General features: G+C 42.6%; 1 protein-coding gene across 2 annotated transcripts in view; it reads right to left on the bottom strand.

Moving 5' to 3' along the window:
* LOC126545730 (uncharacterized) overlaps positions 1–16,177 on the bottom strand; it is a 984,485-nt gene that overhangs the window by 224,597 nt on the left and 743,711 nt on the right. For both annotated transcript variants that reach the window (XM_055061186.2, XM_050193681.3), the window contains one exon: positions 9,373–9,434. In XM_055061186.2, coding sequence (XP_054917161.2) covers positions 9,373–9,434 — 62 coding nt within the window. The remainder of the gene's footprint in view (positions 1–9,372; positions 9,435–16,177) is intronic.

The following is a 16,177-nucleotide window of genomic DNA, read 5'->3' on the forward strand; positions in this document are numbered from 1 at the left end:
AGCCGGCAACGGCGAGCGGAGACCCGCGCCGAGTAACGGCAACTTCGAGGATGACGTAGGCCCTCGTCGGGGCGCGCGAGCGCCCAACTGCAGGCATAAATAAAGTTTCTCCAATCCAATCCAATGTAAATAACACATTACCTCCTGGTAAGCCCTCAGTAGCCTAAATATTCCGCGCCGTCCTTACCGTGTTAATTCGCGGCGCGTTTTAGTTATGACGTACAAATGCCGACAGAGGGCACGAACGATGGCTGCTCTGAAGGTTCGAAAGAGTATTACAAGCTACAGTGCCGCCAACGTGCGTGCTTGCCCATCTTCTAAGCACGCGCTCAGAGGTGGGCGCTGGTGCTATTACTTTCTCGCGCCTCAAAGCCGACAAAAATACGCACGGTCGATCATCGAATCGGGATTCTGCATATATAGAAAATCACTTTTTACTATTCGTTCGCGAAGCGGCAATGCGGTAACAGCGCTCGGTATCAAACAAGTGCATTATTTTTTCAGGTTAGTGACTCAACACGAATACCATTTCATCGTCCGCTAGCCCGTCCGTTCACGAACTGATGTCGCGATCCGAGTTGCACTACGGTGTATGCACAGAGGACGGTCGCGCTTGCTCCGAAATAACATTTGCCAGATGTGACTTTAGTAAAGTCATGACCGAGAAAAGAATTGCCGCGCTGTGACGCGGCCGAAATTGCGGTAAGTGAAATGATGCAGTCGTTCACTTTGAGTCACCATTTGTTGTCTCATTACGTGTGTCTCAGAGACAATGGTAGAACGAGCGAATAGTTGAACAAACGAGTAAGCGAACGTCTCAAGGAACGAGCGAACGACGACTAAACCAGCCAGTGAACGAGAGGGCAACCGCGAGTGCTCCACCGCCGCAGTTTAACGTATACGCACGCTTTAAGGCTGACACGAATGAACACGTACGTCTGAAAGACGATGCGGTCGTACGGCGACGAACGCGGATTCAGGAGAGCAAGCACACTTTTTCTTTGCAACGCAAATCCACTGGGCGACCGCCAATGACGAACACGAACAAAAGAGGCAAAGAAAGCTATTCGCTCTGAACAAGGCTTGTTAGTAACCACAAAATGCAGAGTTTCTTTCCTAAGATGAGTTTTCACGCTCGAGCCTCACATTTTGTCAAAAGGAATGCGCTGAATCCTGAAGGTTTCGTAGTCACGTTTTCGCACGCAGCCTTGCAGGCCCGCGAATTCAAGCCTGTTGCTGCACAGTACGATTAAGAGCCCCAAATACGACCATGTAGTACTATTCGCGGGCTTCTTTCACGTTCGAAAAAAACATTTTTATGTTGCACTTATTGAGCAACAGAAAGCTGTATCGGGAGTTCCCCATGCTGCTCTACAATTTTCTCCTTGACACTTTTCATCTAATTATAATAATGTACAAGTTGAATAATTAAGTATAAATATCTAATTAGGCGAATTGCAAAAAAATAAACTGAGTATCTACAAGCGACAGCAAACAAAATTACCTTGGTTCTGCCCAGCTACGAAGCATTTGTATATTTTTAATGTTTGGCCGAAGTTAAGTGAAACACCCTGCATAATGTGGTCTACACCTCTATAGGCGCAGCATCAAAAATCTTTCTTTACTTACAGATGGTACCGTATGTGCAAACCTCACCTCCAGGGTGTCTTTTCAGCTGCAGTGTATAGGCATCAAAAGACCGAACCTCCCGTGGGAACATCCGTAGTCTGGCCCATTGCTTGTGCTGTAATTTTTCCGTTGATGCGCAGTATTTATCTTGATCGTACGATTTTGACCTATGAGGTCATTAAGTATACGAACATTATACATATATATATGTATGGTACAGGACAACATTCATTTGGGCCAGATGGTTCATACTTGAATTAGGAAGGAACACCGCCAACTTCATCTATCTTTATTCACCCAAAAATCAGCAAATATAAGGAAAATCACAGACATGCGCACAATGACCATAATGCATCATCTGCCAAACGATTCTAGATACGACATTTCGCTTTTGAAGAGGGTCACGGAAGTATCACTAACACAGTTTTTTGCTCTTTTGTTTATATGGAATGCTTCCAAAACCTCACGTGCCTTTGTTTCCCTGCTTCTGCCAATAATCTTTGCCTCTCCGAACCGTGGTTCACACTTCTTGCAGTACAGGTATTGTTTCCGTGGCGAATGTTCTTGCGCTCGGACACCCGCAGTGCAAGTTGCACAAGGTTTCGAAAGCTGCGCACCTCAGAGATAAATAATCTTGGCAGAAGCAGGGAAACAAAGGCACGTGAGGCTTTGTAAGCATTCCACATATAGGAGAGGGGGAAAAACTCGAGCTTTCAAGCCCGGCCCGTGCAGTGCTCGAAGCGCGACTATGAACAAACGAACCATAAATACTTTGTTTAGCGCCATACAACGGACACAAGAAAGGAGACACGACAATTGTGTCCGTTGTATTGGATCCGCACCAACTTTTATCCGCACCAACTAGCCCGCCAACGCATTGTGCTCAAACAAACGAAGCCGGCGCAAGGGCCCACGTGATGCCATTAGGCCAATAGCGACGCGGCCAGAGAGGAGGAGGCGGCATTCTTCAAGGGGTTCCTCCGACAGCAGCGTCGTGGTGTGGCCGCGCAGCCGCTCCTGCGCCAGGAGCCCGGGACCACGTGTTTTCGATTACCATTGCACGTACGGTGCTTCGACTCCGGCAAAAAGTGCGTACTTTGTGCGGTTGCGCGCTCCGTGTATTGAAAGGGATCTGCAACATCTTTGCGGGCGCTGTATTCGCGCCGTTCCTGCTTTGAATCGATAGCTCGCTGCTGCGCTTGTCCGCGCTGACATTTGCTTGGGCGCGCTGACGCCACGCTTGCTGATTCAGTTACGTTTCCAAGTTTATAAAGCTGCTAGCCTTACTTTGTATAGCTGTCTACTAATTTTAGATCATAGCCGAAGCTTATCCTTTCGGGCTAAACAGCTACTTTTTTTTAGTCCGAAAAAGAAAAAAAAAGAGCCTGGAGGGTACAATGCAATTCGGCCTATTGAAATGCATTACATAAAGAAGTGGACTTTACTTAAGCGACAGATTGCAATGCTAAGGTTGCTTATTAAAACAATTAATTGAATAACTTCATAAGTACTCTATTTGTGGCATATTTACATATTACGAAATTGAGGCCATGAAGTAGCCAAGTCATTGTATCACTTCTCCACTGTTCGGCTTCAATTCCGCAATTTCAACATTTAGAAGAGTTATAAAATAGGAAGTCATGAGACAATGTGCATATTCGTTTTTAACATCACATTCTAACTGGCTGCATGGTGTAAACAATGTTTCAACCATAGTTGCACAGGCGGAATGTTAATGTTGCCATGAATAGGTGACACGCCTAGGAACGAAACTAACAAAACAACCAAGGTAGAGGGAGGGCGGCAGTAACACTTGTAGCTGAAGCGGTGAAGCCCAACCTGGGATCTTTTTCTTTTTTTGTCTTCATTGACTGTTCCTTTCAAATGAAGCACTAGTCATTCTGACTACATCTCCTTTTGTATGCTTAACTGTATGTAAAAAAGAAAACCACAGACGCCTCAATCAACTGGTTCACACATCTTCTAGCTCAGGGCCGCATTAAGAAAAATGGAAGCGCTGGGCTAATGCGAATGTAGGCCCCCTTTCCCTATACTGACCCCCCCCCCCCCCCTGTCGCCTTCTACGCTACTGGAAATATGCCATGTTTCATTTTAATTCCACCAAATGAAAAAGAACGAAGTGCGATCAACGGGAATATTATTATTGTTATTATTATAAGGAAAACAACAAAAGTTGCTTGAAACGCGTGCTGTTGTAAACACCAACTCATATGTTCAGTTTGTGATTAATCTCCATTCTGTTTTCAGCAAAAGCTAGGCTTTAAGGAAAAGTTTAGTGCACTCAAGGTGAACAAGAACGTAGAAAAGACAACACAGCTCAGATGTCGATCCTTCTGAAGCTAGGCTTTGTTAGCATCACTAAGTTTAATCCCGTGAGGAGACGCATGGACGTATCCAAGACATTCTTTATTAAAATTCAAGCATCAGACTGCAGTAATAGTTATACGTGTTACTCTATAAATATGCAATAGAGATATACAATACTTAAGGCAATACAAACACAATAAAAAGGCATAGAATACAGATGAAAATTACCAACTGTAATTACAAAACATTATTTGAAAATATTTTCTTAAAGGTAAGACAAGCAAGGACGAGACCAAATAAACGTGGCACTATCAAAAACAACAAAAATACAGCTCTTTATAAGGACGCTAAATATCAAAAGAAGAACAAACAAGAGCCGAACAACGAAGATTTTGAGTGACACTGCTCAGCATTTCATTGGCAACAACTTATTAACCAACTTCGAGCAGCGCAGCAACCATCACGCCAGGCGCGCGCACGCGTCGTCGCCATGCGCACGTTTCATTGCGATTCTGTGAACATTCAAATGGCTCGCCGCCGTCGATAATTACAGATACAGCTTTCTTTAGGTCTAATACGTTTCCTGAGGAACGTTGCTCAGATTATTTATACAATTTACGTGTGCGACAGAATCTGAACGCCTTGTGGCGAAAGATGTCTAAAGGTGTTCGCGTTCCAACTAGCGCACACATTGGTGCACAGCTGTATCACAAGACAAGAACGAGACGAGGAGCCCAATTTTTATTAATCGTATCGTGAGAAGCCAACAAAGACGCCGAGGACAATATAAAGGAAATCACCTGTACTTACTAATTGAACTAATGAAATGCCGCAGGTGGGGTACGATTGGCATTACGCGCATAACGCACGCGTAATGCGAAGACGTGGGATCGTTCCCCACCTGCGGCAAGTTGTTCTTTCATCCACTTTGATTGCCATTATTTCATCAATTCTTATTTTTAGTAAGTACAAGTAATTTTCTCCATGTTGTCCTTGGTGTGTTTGTTTGTTGGCGCGTCAAGACGTCAGGTTAGACAGCTTCGCTCTCTGGGACCAATTGTAAACAATCCCTGTTTTCCCACACCTGTCGGCACGGCGTCAAATGACGCCCCGCCGGCCGCGCAGAAGCCGCCATTCGGCGCGACAACCAGGCGCGTCAGCTTGTGTTCCAGTGCAATTCATACTGCCAGCGAAGCTGTACTTAGTGTAATAACACGTAGCTATCGCATTCAGTTCCTCGCTCTTATGGAAAAACTTCGATATTTAGATTAATCAATCAATACAATGGTCAAACGGCCGGATTCAAACAAAGTATCTCTAACATAGAAGCCCGACAATCTAACCATTACACCACGGACGCTTTCCCCCACGACGGCGTGCCTCATAAACATATCTCGGTGTTGGCATGCAAAACTCTGCAAATTAGTTAACATTAATTAACGCATCATCATACGTCATAATGAGTGCTGATTCCGAAGACAGCGCATTAAAGAAATTTCAGAGTCCGACGCTCATCCTACGCGTGCGGTGAGCAGTGACTCCCTCCTTACCTCGTTCAGGAAGTCCTTGGAAGGTGGCGAAGCTAAGCCCGTACGCTCAAAACATGGCGCTTCATCTGCACTGGATGAAGAGCCATTTGTGTAACTATGGAACAATTCCAGTGGAACAAAAAAATAATGTGTCGCCATATCCGATAAAAATAGATGAAGTCATTTTTGTTCTCGACGGCGCGAAATTTGGTTTTGTTGGCAGGTCATTAGAGCTGTTTTTCCAAGTGTCCCGCCATTGGACTCCGTGGGCGTTTCAAGCTGTAAGCGCGCGAAGCGATGCACCAAACGTTCCACGTGACATTCTTCGGACGAGAGAGCTCTGGGTGCTCGTCGGACGCCAGCCGCACGAAAACAGCTGCAATCATCTGGCGGTCGTAACTGACTAATTTTGACACGTTAAGAAACCATTAAATCACCCGTGCCACCAGAATTCAGGCAAACGTTGACAAGCGAAACAAGACGCGTGACGGGGGCGCATTGTAACAGGTTAACTTTACGAGCGCGCCTTTCCGCATACTTGGATTGCATTTAATGTGGCGTCAACGCCCCTTTCTATAGCGGGCACTGGAAAAGGGGTGTTCATTGTTAACGACAAAGTGACATAGAGTTGCATTTGCTCTCTCCGCCACGCGTACATCAAATTGATTAGTAATATTATTTTCGTTAAATGAATCAAACTGTGTCTTGTTTCCCTTAAAAAAAGACTCACTGTTTATTCCCCCATGACAGAGTGGCGCTTCAGTCGCTGCTCCCATAACAATCCTTGCTGAACAACAACTTGTGAACCATCCACCGCGGTGGCTTAGCGGCTATGGTCTTGCACCAGGTCGCGGGATCAAATTCCGGCCTCATTTCGATGGGGGCGACAGTGCATTGGGGGCACGTCAAAGATGGTAAACATTAATCAGGAGTCTCTCCACTATGGCGCGCCTCATAATTAAATCGTGGTTTTGGGACGCAGAACTCTATAATTTAGGTTGTGAACCATTATTCGCCCGAAGCATCGCGGCCTATTTGGATCGACCTTGGACTGTGTCCGTCATGGACTGCGACGCCGGCGGTTGAATCACCTTCCAACTTTTTTCGAATCCTGTCTATGAACAACCTTTTGTTTATCCATTGACTATATATATATATATATCCCCTTCTCTTGGTATCCATTCTGTAAGGCTAATGGTCCAACGGTTACCTAACTGGCGCATTACATCACCTGTCCAGCTCCATTTTCGTTCTCTTGATGTCAATTAGAATACCGTCTATACCCGTTTGCTCGCTGATCCAATTCGCTCTCTTTGTGTCTCTTAAAGTTATGCCTAGTATTCTTCGTTCCATCACTCTTTGCGTGGTCATTAACTTGTTCTCAAGCTTCTTTGTCAGTCTCCAAGTCTCTGCTCCGTATGCCAGCCCTGGTAAAATGCACTGATTGTACACCTTCCATTTCGATGATAATAGTAAGCTTCTAGTCAGGAGCTGACAATGTCTGCCGTATGAGATCGAACCCATTTTTATTCTTCTATGAATTTCCTTCTCATGATCAGGGTTCCCTGCGACTAATTGACCTAGGTAAGCGTGTTCCTTCAGAGACTCTAGAGGCTGATTGGCGATCCTGAACTCTTGTTTCTTTCCCAGGCTATTCATCATTATCTTTGTCTTCTGTAAATTAATCTTCAACCCCACTCTTACACTCTCTCTGTTAAGGTCCTCAATCATTTGTTGTAACTCGTCTGCATTGTTGCTGAATAGAACAATGTCATCGGCAGACCGAAGGTTGGTGAGATATTCGCCGTCGATCTTTACACCTTAGCCTTCCCAGTTTAATAGCTTGAATACTTCTTTCAAGCACGCAGTGAATAGCATTGGAGAGATTGCGTCTCCCTGTCTGACCCCTATCTTTATACGTATCTTCCTGCTTTTCTTGTGTAGAATTAAGGTAGCTGTGGAACTGTGTAGATATTTTCCAAGGTATTTACGTAAGCCTTCTGTACTCGTTGATTAATTAATGCATCTATGACTGCTGGTATCTCTACTGTATCAAATGCATTTTCGTAATCTATGAAAGCCCTATAGAGAGGCCTATTGTAGTTTGCGGCTTTCTCGACAACCTGAATAATGACATGGATGTGATCCATTGTAGAGTATCCCTTCCTGAAGCCAGCCTGTTCCCTTCGTTGACTAAAGTGCAGTGTTGCCATGCTTCTAGTGCAGACTATTTTGGTAAACATTTTATATAATACTGGGAGTAAGCTAATGGGCCTATAATTTTTTAATTATTTGACGTCTCCCTTTTTGTGTATTAGTTTAATGTTTGCATTCTTCCAGTGTTCTGGGACCCTTGCAGTAGATAGACACTTCGTATAAAGAACCGCCAGTTTTCCAAGCAATATGTCTCCTCCATCTTTGATTAAATCGACTGTTATTCCATCTTCTCCTGCCGTTGTTCCTCGTTGCATGTCCTGCAAGGCCCTTCAGACCCCATCGCTAGTTATAGGAGGAGTTTCTGTATCCTGCTCATCACTGATTCTAATCGAGGTATCCTGGCTCCTCTGGATACTGTACAGGTCAGTATAGAATTCTTCCGCTTCTTCTACTATATCTTCGAGGTTGCTGATGATATTACCCTGCTTGTCGTTCAGTGCATACATCTTGGTTTGTCCTATGCGAAGTTTATTTCTCACGGATTTCCATCTGCGTCCACTTTTTAAGGCTTCTTCAGTCTTTCTCACGTTATAGTTTCGAATATCACTTATTTTCGCCCTGTTGATCAGTTTTGACAGTTCTGCAAATTCTATCTTATCTCTTGAGTTGGACACTTTCATTCTTTGTCGTTTCTTTATTAGGTCCTTTGTTACTTGGGAGAGTTTGCCTACTGGTTGTATTGGTGCCTGGCCTCCCACTTCAATTGATGCCTCTGAAGCCAACCTAGTTACGGTTTCATTCATTATCTCTATGTCATCTTCATCTCTCCGTTTTAAGGCTTCATTGTCGTTTGCAAGTACCAGCCTGAATTTATCTGCGTCGAGGACGGCAGTAGACTAGGTGGAGCGATGAAATTAAGAAATTCGCGGGCACTAGTTGGAATCCGTTCGCGCAGAACAGAGGTACTTAGGGATCGCAGGGAGAGGCCTTCATCCTGCAGTGGACATAAAACAGGCTGATAATGGTTATATATATATATATATATATATATATATATACATCAGCGAAGGATAGACTAGCAAGATCCGGCACAGAAATAGTTCAAAGAATGGAAGGACGTAGTAAAAATAGCAGGATTTTATTTACTGGCGTTTCGGCTGGGGTCCAGCTTTCATCAAGAGTGTGTGTATATATACCCGCGAAAGAGGCTATATCCGACGTTATTAAGATCTTGATGAGGGCTGGTTGGTTGTTGACTAGCGCTTGTCTCTGGTATTTGTTTCCTCATGTCCTTGTTTTATTAATGCTGTCCAACCTCAGTTCTGTATATCAGACAAATCAGAGAAATGGCTAAGCAATACTTTGTCTCTAAAAAGCATGGGCGGCACAATCAGCTCGGTAGAAGAATGAAAAAAGCGACACCTAAGAGACTTGCCATGAAAAAGAATACAAGTGCGTAAGATACGCTTCTCGGATGTATCTTTCCTTTTTCGCGTTTCTTTATTTGCTTATTTTGAAGCACGTGTTCTGTCGTCACTGTCAAAAGAACACGTGCTTAGGTCTTAGGTTGCGCTTTCTCCATTGTTGCACTTGGCTGGTTCTGCCACGCAGGGGCTCACTTTTGTATTTGCCAAGTTGTCCAATGTATTTTTCACAAATAAGCTCGCAGATAGAGTCATGGTTCTGCGTTCATTGACCTTGTGGGCGCTGTCAAAGCCGAAGCACGTACCTGGCAGACTGCACTGCAGGTACACCACCAGGTCGCTGCTGCAAGGCCCCGGTGAAGAAAACCTGCGCAGATGCGGGGCACGCGATCAGTGCTTTCGTCAACCACTGTGGCTTGCGCACCTTTCGGGGCCCGCCTCTCGTCTAATATTACTTGTCCGTTCGAAGCCAGTGTTGCGTGGCCTGCGTCGAGACACAACCTGGACCTCGCCCGGTTCATTGTGTTGGCAAAAGGCCCGGCAATTCATTCCAAGAAGCTTTGTTTAATTTGAAGAAATTCCAGCCACAACTGGAAGCAGGTTTCTCTATTTTATTCACGCCTTCAAATTATTCATAACTGCCGAAAGTAAGCAACAAAAAATCAGAGCGCACATAAAGCTTACAGTCTCTGCAGCTCCGTAACAAACACTGCAATTTCGCCAACTGCGCCACTGCATTGACACCAAGAGCGTTGTTCATATAAATTTTTACTTTTCGTTTCCCGAAAAATCCTTCTAAAAATTATGGGTGTTCTACTGCACCACAGCAAGAGTTGCGATGCCGCTAAGTAAACTTATGGCGCTCTTTGGCGCGTTATGCTTAACTATATGATAATTACTGTAAGAAAGGTCCATGACAACAATTATTTACGAGTGGAACAAACTTAACATCGTATAAATTACACACAGTTTCAGTGCTTCTCCTGCCAGACAGAGAACTCAACCTGTATTTCCATTGCGGCACTATTCATGAAAAATAACAAAATAGAAACATGCTGGAGCAAGAGAGCCTTCTAAAGTGGATTCATGCTAAGCACTTTGGTCTTACTGATTTATAATTAATTAATAATGTGGAATTTATCTTAAAGCCATCGTGTAGCATGTGCAAAAGTTTTAACCTGTGCACTTCAGGTCTGCTGCGAAAAGCAGCGAGACCAGCGCGTTGAACAAGTGCATTGCATTGAAAAGCCCTTTGATGGGCATAACAAGACAACGGACCACTTTGTGTCCTACGAGCTGTGTTCCAGAGCTGTGAAGAAACGGGACTCGATTGCGTTGCGCCGCACACCCACAGTGTTGCCACTGGACTGATAACGGGCAGTGACGACCATACAAGTGGCGGCAAGAGCGGTCCCGGCCGTACAGCGTCTGCTTCGGCAGCAAGTCCTGACGGCGTGTAAGTGAACCCACGTATGGCGTGCTGATTGTCCATGAGTCGAGTCCAAAGTTTGCACACGTGTTTCGAATGTTAGTATTGCTGAAATGAAGTCTTTTTGTGAGACGATTTCAGTTCACCTAAATCTAGGTTGGATGCTTCGTTGGCTTCAAGAAACGTTGCTTGTGATTTGCCTATAGATTCGTGTCCTGAGGTCTTGTCCCTGACCGACACTCTTCATACACTTGTACTAAGGGTGGTCATTTTGGAATTAGCATTTGTAATGACCACATGAAACGATTGTCTGCAGGCTGGTCAGTTTTGAAGTTTTGCGGTCTTCAGCACCTAATGACATCCACGTTCCGCTGTTTAATGGTTAATGAGCTGTTACCACTAATATGATCAGCAAACTCGATATTGAAAGTGATGATTTCGTTTGGATTTTTGCACGTCCCTAGCTAGAGTGGTGAGGTAATCTTACGCAATTTTTCCGTTTCTTTGTCGACAAACTGCGGAATAATTGTACGATAATTGAAACATGCCACCGACTAAAAATATTTAGAAATGGCCACACGTGCCCTGTCAATTTAAAGCTTCTAGATTTGCACAATTTGATTGAGGTATTGAGAAATTACCGTAAGCACAAGAGTTCAAATATCATCATAAGCGAGAGTTTTTCTGTTTGTGCAGGAAATGTTCACAGAAATCTATGGGACACCACTGGCTCTTTCCAAATAATAGAAATACTTAAAGTTTAAGCTTTGAGCGTGTATTTATTAACAAGGTGCGCTATGACTCAGATCATTGTATTAACAACTTAGTCAACATCGCTAGCCATAGCTGTGCTGCTTCCTCCTAACATTGTCCACAGAAATCTATGGGACACCACTGGCTCTTTCCAAATAATAGAAATACTTAAAGTTTAAGCTTTGAGCGTGTATTTATTAGCAAAGTGCGCTATGACTGAGATCATTGTATCAACAGCTTAGTCAACATCGCTAGCCATAGTTGTGCTGCTTCCTCCTAACATTGTCCACAGAAATCTATGGTACACCACTGGCTCTTTCCAAATAATAGAAATACTTAAAGTTTAAGCTTTGAGCGTGTATTTATTAACAAGCTGCGCTATGACTGAGATCATTGTATTAACAGCTTAGTCAACATCGCTAGCCATAGTTGTGCTGCTTCCTCCTAACATTGTCCACAGAAATCTATGGGACACCACTGGCTCTTTCCAAGTAATAGAAATACTTAAAGTTGAAGATTTGAGCGTGTATTTATTAAAAAAGTGCGCTATGACTGAGATCATTGTATTAACAGCTTAGTCAACATCGCTAGCCATAGTTGTGCTGCTTCCTCCTAACATTGTCCACAGAAATCTATGGGACACCACTGGCTCTTTCCAAGTAATAGAAATACTTAAAGTTGAAGATTTGAGCGTGTATTTATTAAAAAAGTGCGCTATGACTGAGATCATTGTATCAACAGCTTAGTCAACATCGCTAGCCATAGTTGTGCTGCTTCCTCCTAACATTGTCCACAGAAATCTATGGTACACCACTGGCTCTTTCCAAATAATAGAAATACTTAAAGTTTAAGCTTTGAGCGTGTATTTATTAACAAGCTGCGCTATGACTGAGATCATTGTATTAACAGCTTAGTCAACATCGCTAGCCATAGTTGTGCTGCTTCCTCCTAACATTGTCCACAGAAATCTATGGGACACCACTGGCTCTTTCCAAGTAATAGAAATACTTAAAGTTGAAGATTTGAGCGTGTATTTATTAAAAAAGTGCGCTATGACTGAGATCATTGTATTAACAGCTTAGTCAACATCGCTAGCCATAGTTGTGCTGCTTCCTCCTAACATTGTCCACAGAAATCTATGGTACACCACTGGCTCTTTCCAAATAATAGAAATACTTAAAGTTTAAGCTTTGAGCGTGTATTTATTAACAAGCTGCGCTATGACTGAGATCATTGTATTAACAGCTTAGTCAACATCGCTAGCCATAGTTGTGCTGCTTCCTCCTAACATTGTCCACAGAAATCTATGGGACACCACTGGCTCTTTCCAAGTAATAGAAATACTTAAAGTTGAAGATTTGAGCGTGTATTTATTAAAAAAGTGCGCTATGACTGAGATCATTGTATCAACAGCTTAGTCAACATCGCTAGCCATAGTTGTGCTGCTTCCTCCTAACATTGTCCACAGAAATCTATGGTACACCACTGGCTCTTTCCAAATAATAGAAATACTTAAAGTTTAAGCTTTGAGCGTGTATTTATTAACAAGCTGCGCTATGACTGAGATCATTGTATTAACAGCTTAGTCAACATCGCTAGCCATAGTTGTGCTGCTTCCTCCTAACATTGTCCACAGAAATCTATGGTACACCACTGGCTCTTTCCAAATAATAGAAATACTTAAAGTTTAAGCTTTGAGCGTGTATTTATTAGCAAAGTGCGCTATGACTGAGATCATTGTATCAACAGCTTAGTCAACATCGCTAGCCATAGTTGTGCTGCTTCCTCCTAACATTGTCCACAGAAATCTATGGTACACCACTGGCTCTTTCCAAATAATAGAAATACTTAAAGTTTAAGCTTTGAGCGTGTATTTATTAGCAAAGTGCGCTATGACTGAGATCATTGTATCAACAGCTTAGTCAACATCGCTAGCCATAGTTGTGCTGCTTCCTCCTAACATTGTCCACAGAAATCTATGGTACACCACTGGCTCTTTCCAAATAATAGAAATACTTAAAGTTTAAGCTTTGAGCGTGTATTTATTAGCAAAGTGCGCTATGACTGAGATCATTGTATCAACAGCTTAGTCAACATCGCTAGCCATAGTTGTGCTGCTTCCTCCTAACATTGTCCACAGAAATCTATGGTACACCACTGGCTCTTTCCAAATAATAGAAATACTTAAAGTTTAAGCTTTGAGCGTGTATTTATTAGCAAAGTGCGCTATGACTGAGATCATTGTATCAACAGCTTAGTCAACATCGCTAGCCATAGTTGTGCTGCTTCCTCCTAACATTGTCCACAGAAATCTATGGTACACCACTGGCTCTTTCCAAATAATAGAAATACTTAAAGTTTAAGCTTTGAGCGTGTATTTATTAGCAAAGTGCGCTATGACTGAGATCATTGTATCAACAGCTTAGTCAACATCGCTAGCCATAGTTGTGCTGCTTCCTCCTAACATTGTCCACAGAAATCTATGGGACACCACTGGCTCTTTCCAAGTAATAGAAATACTTAAAGTTGAAGATTTGAGCGTGTATTTATTAAAAAAGTGCGCTATGACTGAGATCATTGTATCAACAGCTTAGTCAACATCGCTAGCCATAGTTGTGCTGCTTCCTCCTAACATTGTCCACAGAAATCTATGGGACACCACTGGCTCTTTCCAAGTAATAGAAATACTTAAAGTTGAAGATTTGAGCGTGTATTTATTAAAAAAGTGCGCTATGACTGAGATCATTGTATTAACAGCTTAGTCAACATCGCTAGCCATAGTTGTGCTGCTTCCTCCTAACATTGTCCACAGAAATCTATGGTACACCACTGGCTCTTTCCAAATAATAGAAATACTTAAAGTTTAAGCTTTGAGCGTGTATTTATTAACAAGGTGCGCTATGACTGAGATCATTGTATTAACAGCTTAGTCAACATCGCTAGCCATAGTTGTGCTGCTTCCTCCTAACATTGTCCACAGAAATCTATGGGACACCACTGGCTCTTTCCAAGTAATAGAAATACTTAAAGTTGAAGATTTGAGCGTGTATTTATTAAAAAAGTGCGCTATGACTGAGATCATTGTATTAACAGCTTAGTCAACATCGCTAGCCATAGTTGTGCTGCTTCCTCCTAACATTGTCCACAGAAATCTATGGTACACCACTGGCTCTTTCCAAATAATAGAAATACTTAAAGTTTAAGCTTTGAGCGTGTATTTATTAGCAAAGTGCGCTATGACTGAGATCATTGTATCAACAGCTTAGTCAACATCGCTAGCCATAGTTGTGCTGCTTCCTCCTAACATTGTCCACAGAAATCTATGGTACACCACTGGCTCTTTCCAAATAATAGAAATACTTAAAGTTTAAGCTTTGAGCGTGTATTTATTAGCAAAGTGTGCTATGACTGAGATCATTGTATCAACAGCTTAGTCAACATCGCTAGCCATAGTTGTGCTGCTTCCTCCTAACATTGTCCACAGAAATCTATGGTACACCACTGGCTCTTTCCAAATAATAGAAATACTTAAAGTTTAAGCTTTGAGCGTGTATTTATTAGCAAAGTGCGCTATGACTGAGATCATTGTATCAACAGCTTAGTCAACATCGCTAGCCATAGTTGTGCTGCTTCCTCCTAACATTGTCCACAGAAATCTATGGTACACCACTGGCTCTTTCCAAATAATAGAAATACTTAAAGTTTAAGCTTTGAGCGTGTATTTATTAGCAAAGTTCGCTATGACTGAGATCATTGTATCAACAGCTTAGTCAACATCGCTAGCCATAGTTGTGCTGCTTCCTCCTAACATTGTCCACAGAAATCTATGGTACACCACTGGCTCTTTCCAAATAATAGAAATACTTAAAGTTTAAGCTTTGAGCGTGTATTTATTAGCAAAGTGCGCTATGACTGAGATCATTGTATCAACAGCTTAGTCAACATCGCTAGCCATAGTTGTGCTGCTTCCTCCTAACATTGTCCACAGAAATCTATGGTACACCACTGGCTCTTTCCAAATAATAGAAATACTTAAAGTTTAAGCTTTGAGCGTGTATTTATTAGCAAAGTGCGCTATGACTGAGATCATTGTATTAACAGCTTAGTCAACATCGCTAGCCATAGTTGTGCTGCTTCCTCCTAACATTGTCCACAGAAATCTATGGTACACCACTGGCTCTTTCCAAATAATAGAAATACTTAAAGTTTAAGCTTTGAGCGTGTATTTATTAGCAAAGTGCGCTATGACTGAGATCATTGTATCAACAGCTTAGTCAACATCGCTAGCCATAGTTGTGCTGCTTCCTCCTAACATTGTCCACAGAAATCTATGGTACACCACTGGCTCTTTCCAAATAATAGAAATACTTAAAGTTTAAGCTTTGAGCGTGTATTTATTAGCAAAGTGCGCTATGACTGAGATCATTGTATCAACAGCTTAGTCAACATCGCTAGCCATAGTTGTGCTGCTTCCTCCTAACATTGTCCACAGAAATCTATGGGACACCACTGGCTCTTTCCAAGTAATAGAAATACTTAAAGTTGAAGATTTGAGCGTGTATTTATTAAAAAAGTGCGCTATGACTGAGATCATTGTATTAACAGCTTAGTCAACATCGCTAGCCATAGTTGTGCTGCTTCCTCCTAACATTGTCCACAGAAATCTATGGTACACCACTGGCTCTTTCCAAATAATAGAAATACTTAAAGTTTAAGCTTTGAGCGTGTATTTATTAGCAAAGTGCGCTATGACTGAGATCATTGTATCAACAGCTTAGTCAACATCGCTAGCCATAGTTGTGCTGCTTCCTCCTAACATTGTCCACAGAAATCTATGGGACACCACTGGCTCTTTCCAAGTAATAGAAATACTTAAAGTTGAAGATTTGAGCGTGTATTTATTAAAAAAGTGCGCTATGACTGAGATC

Source organism: Dermacentor andersoni, chromosome 1 (assembly GCF_023375885.2).
Source record: "Dermacentor andersoni chromosome 1, qqDerAnde1_hic_scaffold, whole genome shotgun sequence".
In the NCBI taxonomy this organism is placed as follows: domain Eukaryota; kingdom Metazoa; phylum Arthropoda; class Arachnida; order Ixodida; family Ixodidae; genus Dermacentor; species Dermacentor andersoni.